Genomic DNA, 14,983 nt, shown 5'->3' on the forward strand with positions numbered 1-14,983 from the left:
CGAGCCCAAGGTCCGGCACACAGCCTGGGCAGAGCAGCCAGCCGCTCCCACTGCTCACCCATAAAAAGGTTTTCCAGCATGCTGGGTGCCGGCACACTGGAAAACAAGTGTTCAGTAGTTTTTCCACTGTGGACAGGATTTACCCAGTTCTTATGAGTTCTAACTTGCAGATTCCTGCTCAGGCTGTACTCCTGAATCCACCAGCATTTCAGAGCATTAGATTAGGAGTCGCAGAAGTAGCGAGTTACACAGAGAAGGTGCTGCCCTTTCCTTTTGAGAAGGTTCCTTTGCTCTTTCCCACTCAGCCCCATGTGACAAATGGCACAAGAGAGGCCAGGCCTGGGAGGAAAAGCCATTTACAGATGCAGAAAACGACTTTGCCACTTTTCTGTGATCCTAGGCTCATGTAGCCCTTGCCCCAGATCTGTGAGACAGCAAGCCCTTGTTACACACTTCCCACCGTCTTTTCTTTCTCAAGCCAAACAGACCTCTGGGACAGTGACAGATCACAGATTACTCTGTAGCATGCCAGCAAAATTAATCCCCTCCAGCAAACTAGAATGCACACAGAAGTGCTGGCCAAAAGAGCGTGCAAAAATGATGCTAAACTTTACTTACTGTACAGAAGGCATTTGCCCAGGAACCAGAATGAAACCTGGTACAAACAAAGCCTATTGTGCCAACCTGCGGGCAGAAAGGGTGGCTGGAGAAGCCCAGCATGATCATCCAGTAACCCCGAGGCGGCACAAAGCAGCTGCCAGCGGAGGTCAGAGGGGCTGCTCATCCTGCTCACCGGGTCACACAGCCCCCCGAAACCCCACTCTGCCATGCCAGTGTCAGAGGTAGCAGTGTCACAGAGCACAAGCAGTGGCACCTGAAGCTCCCGAGCATGGCCCAATGGTCCATGGCATCCCCTCTTGTTCATACTTTGCTTCACCACAGACACTCCTCACCCGTGTGGTTCAGCTGGGGCTGCCCACAGCTTGCTGCTTGAGCAAGGAGTCCCATCACCATGCAGGAGAATAATTTCTGCCCAGGGCCAGGGCCTTGTTGCCAGTGGCTGAAAAGCCTTTGGAGAGCATGGTTCCCCCAGCACCATCAGCCTGCACAGGGCTGGGAACCAAAGGAGCCGTTCAGACTCACCAAAACAGCAGTTTTCAGCATTACAGAGTACTTCAACCCACCCAAAACCCTTCTGCTGTGACACGAGGCACGCCAGCTCATGTGATGACAGGGAGCAGCACCAGGTTTGCCACTTGGCACAGCACAGGAGAGCTCTGGGCTCTTTACATCAACCGGGACTGCCAATGGGTCCAGCATCTCCTCTGCTATGTTCAGTGATCCCTCTGCAACATCTCATGGTGATGCTGGAAATTAATGCAACAGTCAAGGACTCTTGCCTGGCAGATACCAAACTGTTCTTACCTTCAGGCAGAAATGCAGAACAGGATCATCACCCTGCCTGTTACCTGCTCGGTGCCAGCCTCCCTCCACGCATCACCCATGCCTTAACAGTGACATACCACCACTGGCCTCGGGACACTAGCAATAAACAACACACTAGTAATAATGTCTGGGGAAAACAGGTGTTTAAGAGGCCATTTAAGACCTCAGATTTATTTATTTTTTTACCCAGAACCATTTGTTTTTCTGAAGTCAAAAATGCCTGAATTCTTTTCCCTGTAATGTGTAGAGACCAACTGACTGTTACATCCATCTAAGCAGACGTGGACTGTTGCAGGCAGATGGGTGTGCTCCGGTGTTCTCATACTTCCCAGTTATCCGGTAATGACATTTTCCCTTCAGATTCTACTAGGAAATGTTTCATGACCTTTGGAAATTTGACTTCGTTCTGATTTCTGCTTGTGGATTAGCATTTGGTCAGTAGGTTACCTGGCCAGGAGTAGCCACTGAAAATCCAAGTGTTTTTTTCCTCTGGAAGTTTGAGTGGAAGAAGTTTTCAAACCAAAGACCAAAATACAGTTGTCACAAAGGAATCAGATGCCATAGCAGAAGGCAGGACAGACACTCTGCCTGAGAAGCACCAGAAACCAGAATCTCATTCCAAGAACTAAAAAAGTAGGAATATTTATTCAGAGTTAGATGGCAAATGTATCCTAAGCCCCCACTCAGCACTTCATACTCTTTTGAACATGGATGATGACATTTACTTAGAAAACCATAGGCAACAAGTTTTCTTTTTCATTATATCAAGAACAATTTTCCCTCAGCACAATTTTAACAATTCCACTGTGGTATCACATAAAACTGCTATAACTGTGACCCCAAAATCATGCTCATTTCTCTAAATAAATATTTGTACACAGAGCTGCCTATCGGGTTTTGGCTTATGCAAGTATCGTGGTGTTCACACGAGCCAATTAACTTCAAAGTTTCTTAAATGTTATCAAGGATCTTGAATCAAGTTTAGAAAAGAAAAGTAGATAACGCCAGTCTTGATGTTCCATCCTCGCTGGTCTGTCTTTCTGCACAGGACCCCTCCGTGCCTCGCACTCTCCAGCTCACACAAGAATCACCAGCAGGCCCTGAAGGAGTGCAAGGGGCGACACCATCCACGTTATTTCCTGACTGCAAGGGATGCTGTTTCACAACAGCTTGTCAGCAACACACAAGGAACAGAAAACCCTCTTGCAAAAAGCCTCTTGCAAAAATCTTCACGTCAAGTTTGTAATAAGGAGGGCATGGTGCCCTCTGGGAAGTGTGGGGGAATATCCCAGCTCCTCTGGGACATCGTCAGGATGCACAGTGCTTGAATTTGGTGCAATTCAAGACTCTTTGACGGCTACCATTCAAAAGGGCTTGCCAGACCCCCATATCAGAGCTGCTCACACAGAGTTCTCTCCAGAAAGGAAAGGCAGCCTGGAGGGGGGAACAGGGACTTACCCCAGAGAGGCCGAACTTTGCTCACTGCATACCTGGTTTGATAGCTCCCATAGACATGACGTACTGGGTCACCATTTTCTGACCTGAAGGAGGTCAGACAGAGGAACCCTTTCTGACCTTAAAATCTAGGGCCCTTGCACACCAAACGGGAACTGGCAGGGGCCTGTTACAGGAGCCAGCTGCTGGAAGCAGCCCCAGTGACCTGCGCCGGTGCCCTGCGGGAGGAAATCGCCTTTCCGAACACTTACCGCTAATATCTGAATATCCACCTTTATTAAGGGAATGCCCAGCACGTTTGGCAGAGGGATCCCAATGTCCAGAGCACCTGGGGGGACAGACAGGTCCTTACATGCTGCCAGAGGGGTGAGCCCAGCTCCCACCCCATGACACAGCTGCTCCTGGGGAGGACGAAGGGAGCAGAGCCCCACAACTGCGGCAGCACCACGCACAATGTGCTGTGACGTTCCTTATGTTCTTTGCCACTAACTGCTGCCAGGGTCCTTAGAGCTGAAGACGGGGTGGGATGGTGTAAGAATAAGGTTGGGACTTCTAATTACAGCCTCAAAATGGGGATTGTGGACCTTTAACTGCTTCAGCTCTCCTGCTACAGCTTTCAAATATGCACACGTACCCTTCGCACCTCCTTCCCCAGAACTCCGGCAAAGCTCTCTCAAATGTTACAGCCGTCCAGGCCACCTTACAGCTAACGGTCACCTTACCATTGATAAGAGGCAGTAACATTTCCACCAGCAGAGTCCTGCAGTGTGGCTTCAAGTTCGAGATCTGAATCAGAGAAGGAAGAAGTACGTGAGCGGCACTGCCAGGCACAAGACAGCGCAAGCACAGCCCAGCGCTGCGGCTGGAAGACAGCCTTGGGACTGGAAATCATTTCCCACTGACAGCAAAACAAACAATAGTCCCTCTTTACTTTAAAGCAAAACTACTTTTCCTCCTCAATTTGTATTTGGTGCTTCATTTAGGAAACCTTCTACCAGGTAAAACTCCCGCCGGGCTGGAGTTCTGAGTAAGATTTGCCTGAGTAGGGGCGAATACACAAACCAACTTCAGGCTTTACATTTGCATGATTAGAAAAGGCAGCAGGAAAAAAAGAAAAAAAAAAACAGCACAAGAAGAATTGCGGCAACCCACAAAGTAGAGCAGCTAACATCTAAGACCATCGGCAGATGTAATCCATCACAGCCAGGATACATTACAGCATCACACAGCGACTGTGTGTCTCCCTCCTTCCCTGAAGCTGCAGGGCACCGCGCTCGGCCACTGTGCCCACCCAGTAAAACCCAGACTGGTACCAGAGACTTACGTTACTGATGCCAATGTCAGAAGACTCCAAGGAGAAGGAAGTGCTGCAGGGAAAGGAAAGCAAACAACCTGTCAGACACCAAGGCACCGAGCAGAGCTCACAGTGAGACCCCTGCCACCTCCGAGGGCAGTGTTACTCAGCCCATGGGCAAGGGACCCCCGTGAGGCACCACCGGGGTGGCCATAAAGGGATTACTATATGGTGACATAAAAAGCAGGCACTGCCGTGCTTCCAAGGAAGAAAAGAAAATAGGAAAATAAAAGCTTATCCTAATGTTTATTTGCTTGTAATGGAAACCGCACTGCACCAGAGCACACACCAGCTCCCGGCTTCCCCTCCCCACGCCCAGGTAGTTACCCACTCCGGGAAGGAGTCAGCTCCTGCCTCACTGAGGGCAGAGCTTCTAGAAAAAGCATCCAGTCTGGATTTAAAGAACATGAACTCTGGAGAACTTGCTACAGCTCCTAATCAATCACTGCAACCACACAACTATCTCCATAGCTAAAATGTGTGCTTTATTTCCACTTTGAATTTCTCTTTTCTACTTCTATTGAATCTTGTTATATCTTTGTCTATTGAATTAAAAGCCCTTTGATGCGTTTCTGTTCTCTATATTGCTGCACACAAGCTATGCCAATTTTGCTTCTAAATCTAGCTCTTTGACAAGCTAAATGGCTTGAAAATCTCAAACTTCACACTATAAGGAATGTTTTCCACTCTTTAATCATACCTTGACTGGCATTAATGACAGTACTTTCCTTTACTCCTTTATCAGTCATGTCCAATTTCAGACATTTCCAACTACTGCCCAGGATCAAAGTCAAGCTGACAGTCTTACAATTATTCAAGTTACCTCGTTTCTCCTTGTTATAAAACTGACACAGACTTTTCCTCCAGTCTCCTAAAACTTTCCAACTGCTGTATTGTTTCCTGAAAGTCAGCGATACCTGTCCACCTCGTGCCATCAGCCAGGTATGAAATTCTCAGATTCAGGAAATGAAATGTCTGTTTTACAGACACTGAAAATCACATTCTGAGCTAGTGGCCCCAGCGCTAACTTGCGATGCAGAGACCGTTCACCAGCTTGTAAGAGGGCAGCACTGCCTGGCTTTGTCACGGCTGGCTTTGTGCCACCCTCCCATCCCTTCTGCCGTAGTTCAGGCAGCTCCAGCAGCACCGTGTCACTGAGGGACATGCTGTTATGGCACTTGGAGCATCCCTGGTGAACTGTCCCCCTTCCTGCCATCCTGCTCTCTTCTGGCCACTGCGTCCCAGGATACCAAACCTGTACCCCAAGCTGTAGGACAGCTGGAGTCTCCCAGTGACACTGACCACCCAGGGCTGCCTCAGGGGAGCAAGCAGGCTGGGTGTTGCAGCAGGCTTTGCTCCAAGCACCCAGCCCAGCCTCTGCAGGGACAGCCTACCTGCCCAGGGACAGCCCCAGCACCAGTCTGCCTCCAGCAATCGACATGCGGGCGTTTAGACCGAGGTCCTACAAGCAGACAGGGAGAGGATCAGCCCATGGAGACGCCCCCATCCCAGCTGCCAGTCGCTCAGATGGCTGCATACTTCACCAGTTTGAGGTCTTTCCGTCCACACTTACAGCCTTCAGCAGCAGGAGGTTGAGGATGGGTCCATCTAAACGCTTAATGAACACCTGAATCATGACCGAAAGCTCAACGGTGGCTTTGTTTTCTTCCAAGAGGATGAGCGGGTTCCCAGACAACGTTAGCCTAATGCTCAGAGGACTGGTCCCATGGCAGGTGGAGCACTGTGGGAATCAGGGACACATGGAGGTGGCACCCCCCACACTGGCCAGGCACAGGACCAGCAGTCCTTTGGTGAACTCTCACAGCCCCTAACTCTGTAGGGCTCCCCCCAAGGTCACACAGACCTTGGACAAGCCAGATGCCCAGAGGAGCCAGGGCCGGCAGCACAGGCCAGCACTCCTTGCTGCGGGCAGGAAGGGGCTGAGGGAGCAAAGGTGGACACAAAGGGGGCTGCAGCTGCAAGGGGGTGCCCGTGGTGGCCAGGAAACACATGATGCCAGACATTGATCAGCTCTTCCTGACAATGGCTGTGAGCTGCGAGACAAGCCATGCCCCTGCTTAGGGAGCGGGAGAAGGTTGGCTATAGTCGACGGCACCCAGGAGAGCGGGCACCGTGCAGAGGCTGCCGAGGGCTGGGCGCAAACCCCCAGCCCCTCCACCTGCTCCCACCAGCCGGCTGGGCAGCAGGGCAGCCTCGAGCTGTGCTGGCGTGGCTCAGCCGTGCTGCATGCTCAGCATGGCCAAGAGGAGGGGAGCAGAAGACTGGACACCTTTGGCAGCAGCACGCTGGCATATCCAGGTGCATCGCTTGGATAGCCTTGGACCCGGAGAGGTTTACAGAAACCCTCACACCAGCAAAAGTTACTCACCGCAGCAGGAAAAAGGGTCCTGATGGCTTCTTGCAAACGGCTGGCACCAGAGAACTGTTGGAACAAAAGCACAAGCAGCCCCAATGAGCACTCCAGCCAATTTCGGCAACACCCGTCCTGCCAGGGCTACCCTCTCCCACTTGTGTCCGTGTTCCCAGCCAGCTTGTTCACACTCCTGGGGCCAGTCCCCAAGCCCTCATTCACTCACTGTCCCAGCAAAGCCCCAGGCAGCTCAGTCCCATACAGACCTACATAATGGCAGCACCCCGAGCCCTCCACCTTCTCCATTCCTCCCCAGCTGCCTGGGTGATTCCTGGTCAGTCGTTAAGGTGAGAGCCACCAGCAGTGGAAGGAGGTGTAACCCAGAGGCTATCAACATTTGTCAGTGTGTAGACTCCTAATATTTCCCAGTGGAAGTACAGATCAGAGGTACAGAAAACGCATACACCTAGAGAATTGCATTGCATATACCACGTTGCTTTTCCCAGTGACATTTTGCAGACCCTTCAAAATGGATTACAGACCTCCATGAGTCTGTGGCATAACCAGGACGCAGGGTTTCAGACAGGGATCCCTGCGGGTGCCCATACAGAAGCAAGAATGGCTGCTCGTTGCACGTGCTGTTACAGCTTTCTGAAGAGAGCAGCAAGGAGGCAGCGCTGGGGCCTGAGCATCCGCAAACAAGCGCGGGCACATGCAAGGCCCAGCCCGGCTGCATGCCGGGGCCAGAGGCTGGGCATGCCGTGAGTGCCCTGCGCAGCCTGCCCCCTGAGCTAAGGGCGGCCTGATGCGCGTCCCTTGCCACCTCCTCTGGCATGAAATACAGGTGCTGCTACACTCACGACTTCTGGCGTGCAGGTGAAGGTCTGTGGCGGTATCTGGAGCAGGAGGGACAGGACTGCACTGAGAAAGCTCTGGCGCAGTCCCAAGACCAGAAGCTTGTCCAGCAGTGGAGGTAATGCAGAAGGGGACGAGTCATGGGGGATGATGCTACCTCCCACCTGCTTCACTGCACCCTGCAAAGAGATATGACACAGGCATTAAACTGATCTTTCAAAGCCATGAGATGTGCCCAGATCCTTGAGACTGAGCGTGCAGGGTCTGTGCCAGCTGAAGAAGCCCTCCCCTCACCAGCAGCTTAGGGAGAGCATTGCACTCGGAGCATTCCCTCTATATTTAATAGACAAAAGGAGCTGATAAAGGCCAGAGTGCATAACGGAGGCCTTTTTAGATAATAACACACTTTGTCCAAATCACACTTCACTGCTTCAGTTCACCCTTGAGATTTCACTCCAAGAGCAAATGAGCGGCAAGATGCTGCCAGCGCAGCGGTGCCAGCCCTGCCTTCCCTCCCTCCAGTGCCCAGCCAGCCCTGAGCTGCCCTCAGACTCTACAACAAACTTGCACCAATACCATCTACTTGCTAAGGAGACCAACTCTGCCCATCTGGGTCGGGGGACACACAAAGACTGACCCCAACAAAATGTCTGCACTAGAGCAAGAGCAGCTGCGCTGATCATACAGACTGTGGTGTTTATTAGCCCTTGCTATTCTTGATTGCTTCTCTCCCTGTTGCTTCTTGTTAGCCACTTTCTTTTATTTAAGTTCTCCTGTTTGAAAGTATTGTTTGTTTTTTGCTGGGTTGGTTGTGGTTTTTTTTCCCATAGTGAGACAGAAGTAAAAAACCACATCCATTAGCTTGGTTTAGCATCACCCACCACAGAGACTGAATAATGGAGGCAAAAAGCACTGACAGCCAGTCTGCAGGCAGGGCAAGGGAGAGGATGAAAACTGCTTGTCCCAACAGTTACTAACAGCAGACACAATCCCGGGATAAGTTTGCAAACAGAACAAAAGAGGGCTTGAAGAAAAGTGCACTTTGTGATGATTTGGATAAGGACCTAAATTTTTAGCTAGCATTTCCAGAACAAGTCATTAGCCCAGCTCCTCCATGTGGTTGTACTAGGAGACAACTGCTCCAACAGAATGGGGTGAGCGGTCTGAAAGGCACCACGCTGCAGCCACACTCAGAGGGTCCTGCTGCCCAGCATTAACTTACATCTAAATCCAACCCAAGGAACAAGCCAGAGGTAAACGGGAGGCTGGCCAGCCGGTAGTGAATCGTTCCTGCCGTACCGACTGGTATCACCGCTTCACAGAGAAAAAAGATCATCACAACATCAAGAAATGAGCAGCAACACAATCTCCCCCACCCTGGCACTGCAGGCCACCAGCCAGACCTCACCCCCACAAACCAGCTCCCAAGCATCCCCTTCGATGGGATGCTTGCTGCTACTCAAAATGGCCAAAACGTCCCCAAATTCAGCTTTGTGGGATCTGCCTATAGAATATAGCCCCAAACCAGCATCAAAGATAATCATCCCAGGGTGACGTATACAAATGGCATAAGGAGGGCCAAGGTGTGAGCAGCTCACTCGGACCGCTTGGGTGTGAATTCAAGGTTCAGTAACTGTCCTGCAGAAGTGCAGCTCCTCCCTGACGCACTTATGGACTAGACGTGGGACAGGGCATTTCCCACCGTGGGATCGCAGGGAAGCGGCACCTCATCCTCCCCAAGGAACGCACCGTTGAGAGTGCCCAGCAGCTGGATGTTGACAAGGTTGACCACAATATCAACGACTGGACACAGCTGCAACACAAAGCAGAAACACAACCACTCAACCCCCCTCGCCAGCCCTCCACAGGGAGCCATCACCAGCCTGATCAGACCCACCCCTTTTCATCTAAATCCCCAGGGAAAAACTGCTGCATGGCATTAGGCAGTGGCTGGGATGCTGTGAAGGACTTGGGGGCAGTGGAGCATTCCTGGAGCTGTGGTACCGCACCAAAGGGGACTGCTTTGATCTGGGGAGTATTTCAGGCTTCGCTCTTGCAGGCAGAAACACGCCGGCAGCAGCCAAGCTGGCCACGGGCAGCCCTGCTGAGCGGCATGCCAGTGATGTGGGAAAGCAATACAGAAGAACCATGCAGCTTGCTGTGGCCTCACATGTTGTTCCTGACATTTCTGCGTTTCGGCTGTGAAAGAAGGGCAATCTCCAGGCTTACCAAACCGGGCAGAGTCGCTCTCAGCTGGTTAAGCACTATCTCATTTACTGATAGGGAGAGTAAGCTGGAAAGGAAAGAAAAAAATTTCCAGTCACTACAAAGACAGCCCCCAGATAGCAGACCAGAGGATCTCAGACTTCATTTTACACGCTACTATGTCCTTAGCCATCCCTTCAGGGACACCGCTGCAGCTAATTCTGTCCAGAGCAGGAGCTGTGCAGAAAGCAGGGAGGGCAAGGACCTGCTTGTCTCACCAAGGGGAGGATTGGGCTAATTTTTGAGTAGTGAAGGTGTCAGCACCTGGGGTGTGCAGACACCATTGCACAAAAGGAGTGACCCTCTCACAGTGCAACCTGACTTTGGTCATCTCCCTCTGGTATTTAAATGAGTGCTGTAGTTAAGGGAAGGTGGAGTTGTTATCTTCATGTTAGTTATTGGAAACAAACAGTTTGCATGTGGAATAACAAGAGGAGAAATCTGCTGTGTAACATTTCAGCACTGCTGCTAAATAGATCACTCTGGGATGTGTGATGCTTGCAGGCAGCACAGAGCCATTTACTTTTGATAATCAATATTTTTCTGGATCGTTGAGTAGAATATGCAGCAGCACACTTGGCAATTCATAATGCATCTCATTATTTATGCCCAAGTTCTGCCCGTAGATGCATCTGAGGAACTGCCACGAAGTCAATCACATAGATCCCCACTCCCCCTTGCCCCACAGGGTGCTCACTTCCTGCACACCATCACCTGATCCTGCTAAAACTTAAAATATGACCCTCAGAGTGGGCAAGCCGTGGCCCCCTATTCACTTTCAGAGTCTCTTTCAAACCAGCTGCCGCACCGATTGAAATATAATGCATAATGCAAAAATTAATTAGAAGTTCAATGAACCTGAAAAGTGAGTAATTCAAAAGCAATAAAAGAAAATATTCCCCATGATCAATTTACTGTTGTATTCATCAATACATGAAGTCAGCAAATCCTTTCTGCCAAGACTTTAATAAGACTGAGCAAGAGATGGGACGCTTGCATGGAATTACACACACTCACAGCGATCAGACCGAAAACCCATATGCCCAGCATCTTTCCACGACAGCAGCCAAAGGCAGAGCATAAAACCAGAGCAAGCAATGGTGCTGTTTTCCTGCAACACTCCCTGCCCTATTAGTCCTACCCTTTGGATATCAATTCACTAGCTAAGTCTAAAGAAAGTACATTGGAAGAGGTACCAATTTCAGATCTTGAAATTTCCACAGGCAAACAGGGCAAATGAACCCTCATCTTCCAACAACCAAATTTTTTGCCAGTTCAACTGAAGCACCTGGCTTTAGCAATGAGAAAGAAATGACTTCCCTGAGGCCTGGCTCTGTATCAGCTTAGCACTGTCTGTGTCCTGGCAGACTGTCTAGATCATTGGATAAAGAGAAGAGGACTGCATGCAATGGAAAACATAAATCCACAGGCACTTACCCAGAAAGGAGCTTGATCTTTATGGCACCAAGAATGCAGAGGCAGTCTTCAATGACAACCTGGACCGTGCCCGATTCATAATTCGTGCATTTAATGTTTGCAGTAATGTTCACATCCACTAAGATATCAATTAGTTCTGAAAGAAGGCCAACCAAGCTGGAAAAAGTAAACGGGTTGAACAGATTTCATCTCTTGGCCTCAAAGAAACTCAGCAAAGCCAGTAGCAACAAATGGCACCTCCAACTCCTGCCATTCATCACAAATGCCACAGGCCATCTTTTGGTGCCTGTTCTGCTCTTTGACTTTATTATAGGTAAGAAACACCTAGAAATCTACAAAAGATGCAAAATGCCACCCAGAAGGAAGCCTGTGTGTAGGGATTTCCCTTGTCAGCCACCCTGAAACACCACACTCACCACTTGCCACTAAGCTCCAGCTTTGCAGCAATGGTCAGCTGGACCCCGATTCCTGGCAGCAGCACCACCGACAGCTTGGGGAGTTGAACCCTGACAAGGTGTAGGCTGCAAACAACAGAAAAAGCTGGCACAAAGTAAAAGCATCTTCTAACAGCTGAGCAGCTGTACCCACTGAGGAACCTGCAGTGCCCACCTCACCATGGCCACCTCCAGCTGGTGGCACGAGTATTATGAGCAAGGGATACTAGCTCCAGGATGAGAGACAGAGTCTGCCCAAAAGAAGGCAACCTAGAGTCAGACTGGGGTGGAAGCCAACTTTAGAGAGCAGTCAACCTCTTCTCTCTGTGACCCCTTCCTCCCTCTCTCAGTGCTGTCAAGCATCTCAGATACCAACAGCAGCATCAGAGCCGTCATTCTGCATCTGCATCCATAACCTGCAGTGCACTTCACCGTCCGCCTTGCTACCACACAGAAAACTTTAATTGGATCAGAATTTCAGCATCAAAATAAACTGAGGATAACTACTGGGGGCACTCAGGCCAACTGCAGCTCAGCTTTTGCTGCTGCAGCATTGATGGTGAAGGTGCACTCACGGAGAAGCGCTCGCTCTCCACTCACCCAGTGATGCTGGTGGGAGAGCTCAGCAGACCCCCTTCACCCATGATGTTCGGAAGCACAAGGCCCTGCAGGTGCTTCTGGAGAAGCCCGTTGTGAAGTATGGCACCTGAGAGAACTGGAAAACATCTCTGCATGAGAACTGGCAGCTGCAGCAATGACCTCTCTCCACTCAGACAGATCTGTCCTGGCAAAGGCGTCCCACAACAAAGCCCCACCACTCCCCAGAACTCTCATAAAGTCGCTCGCTGTCTCAATGCAGTCAAATCACACGGGGGATGATACTAACCCAAAGCTGCCCTTAGTGAACTAACCAGGAGGGGTAGCAGCAGAGAGCATCCCAGACTTCCGATTTACAGATTACAGTATGGTTGTGCACTACCAGAAATGACAGCAACCCCACTCAGTGGTTGTGTGTCAAGTCACAATTTGTATCTGATTTGTAAAGAGGTTTTGTTTCGGTTTTTTATGGTTTTGTTGGGGGTTTTTAATAGCAGCAACTTGAAACAAGCATCTTTTTTTTGCTGGAGCATTGCAAATATTAACATGGCTGCTAAACTTCACAGCAGTTGTTTGCCAAATATCAGCTGCTCCCATATGGGAATTGGCAACTAAGACAAAGATGAGGAAATAATTCAGATTTAGCCCTGTAATTCTGTAGGGCTGCTTGGTGCTGAAATGCATCTCAGTTCTGGAGCAGGGCGATTTCGCTGGCCTGTGAACCCAGTGATGGCTGTCAGAAGCAAAGTCTGCAGCCCTAAGGAATTATAAAGTAAAGATGAAGACACTCAGGAGCTTTTACTCCATGTCACGGTCCCACGCAGCTTCCCAAACAAAGGTAACTCATGTTCCCCAGTTACCGTTCTGCATCGCCCCGGGACTGACGGCACAGGACAGACCAGACAGGACTTCTTGGGAGGGTGAAAGGAGGCCACAGAAAAAAATGATTCCAAAAAGCTTCAACATCGTCATCTCCAGAAGATTCCCCTGCTGGCAAGGAAGACATCAGGGTGAAAAGCAGGGGAAAAACCTCTAGGAAAAGATCCCAGGGTCTTTACAAGGAAAGAGGTTGAGTGAGAAACCAAACCCATCCTCTATCCTTGACCGAGCTCAGGTAAGACCCTGCTGGAGCCTGGGGCAGCACGCCTCGCTCATGGCCGCACACACTGACAGGCTTCAAGCACGGGTCAATAAAAGCCCTTTCCTGGTCCTTCGTGACTACTCAAAAATACTCTGTGTTCACACAATAGAAAGCCAAACTGGTTTTCCCCTGAACTGACGTTTAAGTGGCCTTTATTTCTGTACCCTTTAGATGAAGTTATGTGCGTTTTGTTGAGGGCCTTTGCCAAAGGCAGCAGCTAAGGGTTATTCTTGGGGTTTTTAACTTTCAAAAGCAATTAACTAAAGCTCAAGTGATAAAAATCAGCTAGCCATAAAGTTATAGTTTACTAATTATTAACATGAATTTAACTATGAAATAACAGACAATGAGGAGCTTGAGGCACAGCGATATCTCAAACTAAAGAAGCCACACACCAGGCACACTACACGCATCCTTCCAGAGCGGTGACACTACCAGCATGCACGTCTCCCCGCCACCACGCAGCCTTCACCAGCCGAGGCTTTGATGCACAGACAATGTTATTAGACGATGTTATTACCTGCATCAGCTGCAGCCAGCTGGGAAGGGCTCTTGGGTCCGCTCAGGCTCTTCTGGAAGTTGTTGAGACTCTGCGTCGTCCTCTCTTTTTTTGCTGCAGCTGAGATAGAAGTTGCCCTTATATAAAATCTGCAGCCAGCCAGACACGCCTTTTCCTCACAGCCTCCAGGTCTCATGAGCAGGCATCCCTCGATACTCTTGCTCTTTGCAAGCAACACCCAGCTGCCACCTCTCATGATTTATACGAGGTAACGTCACCACTGACCTGATGGTTGCCATTTCCCTTTGTGGCCTGGATCACTCAGATGCTGCTTTCCCCCCCCCCCGGCTCCATCTTAAAAAGGATGCTCTGTAGTGGTAGCCCCAGTGGGGATCCCTGAGCTTTGAGGAAACCAACTTTTTAGGAAACTGTGAGAATTACTGAAGCATCTAAATCTGGCAGGAGGCTGATGGGGCTGCCTGTTCAGGAAGGCAGCACACGGAGTGTGGGCACAGATTCAAGGAGGCTTATCATAGGAAACAATCTACTTTTGCCAATCCCCGAGGAGTTGTGAGACTTACAGTGCTCACTCCCATTTCAAATGCAGCACTGGGAGAAGATTTTCTTGACAAAAAGCAACGTGGAGAGGTTGCAGAAACCTGATAAATGTTGGCTTTGTTAATACCAAGCTTCAAATTCATTTCAGTTACATCTGTAAAGAGTGTCACAAATTGACTGCAAAAAATGAAGTTGTGTTGAAATGTATAAAGCCAACAATAAATATAATTTGAATAACCATACTTATGCTAGCTGAATAAGCCAAGGGCAGCAGAAACACGTACTTCAAAGGAACATCTCATCCCGCAGGGATGAAAAAAATCTCGTCCCTCCACAGATGCCTTGGCCGGGCTTTGCGGAAGTTTCCATTGTGCAGGGCCCCAGGAAGATCTTATCTGGGGACTTTGTTCGGGTCTGGTCACCCATGTTCAACAGGGATGGACCGCGATGGAAACCAGGCAGCAAAGGGCTGCCGAGATGACTGGGGAACTGGTGAGGGGCCGGTGTGCTCAGCCTCGCAGAACAAAGACGAGCAGAGATACGATCGTTCCCCACAAACGCAGGAGAGGGG

At 49.9% G+C, this 14,983-nt stretch overlaps 1 protein-coding gene across 1 annotated transcript; it reads right to left on the reverse strand.

The window, feature by feature from the left end:
- Positions 1–2,129: 2,129 nt before the first annotated feature.
- LOC119154810 (BPI fold-containing family B member 4-like) lies at positions 2,130–13,967 on the reverse strand. Its single transcript, XM_037402733.1, has 16 exons — positions 13,876–13,967; positions 13,075–13,204; positions 12,218–12,332; positions 11,600–11,704; positions 11,184–11,339; positions 9,711–9,774; positions 9,231–9,294; positions 8,704–8,795; positions 7,487–7,660; positions 6,645–6,698; positions 5,829–5,996; positions 5,650–5,717; positions 4,226–4,268; positions 3,624–3,687; positions 3,153–3,229; positions 2,130–2,546 (listed from the first exon to the last, which is right to left on the reverse strand). The coding sequence occupies exons 1-16, from the start codon at positions 13,879–13,881 to the stop codon at positions 2,523–2,525; spliced, it is 1,404 nt and encodes a 467-aa protein (XP_037258630.1). The 5' UTR covers positions 13,882–13,967; the 3' UTR covers positions 2,130–2,522.
- Between the last annotated feature and the right edge of the window lie 1,016 nt (positions 13,968–14,983).

This window comes from Falco rusticolus, chromosome 10, assembly GCF_015220075.1.
Source record: "Falco rusticolus isolate bFalRus1 chromosome 10, bFalRus1.pri, whole genome shotgun sequence".
Lineage (NCBI taxonomy): Eukaryota > Metazoa > Chordata > Aves > Falconiformes > Falconidae > Falco > Falco rusticolus.

Excerpts from the sequence above, each read along its gene's own strand:
- LOC119154810 (XM_037402733.1), bottom strand. Across the intron at positions 12,333-13,074 it reads TCCCGGGGCGATGCAGAACG|TTCTCTCAGGTGCCATACTT; the intron begins GTAACTGGGGAA and ends GATGTTTTCCAG. Across the intron at positions 5,997-6,644 it reads GGACCCTTTTTCCTGCTGCG|TGCTCCACCTGCCATGGGAC; the intron begins GTGAGTAACTTT and ends TGATTCCCACAG.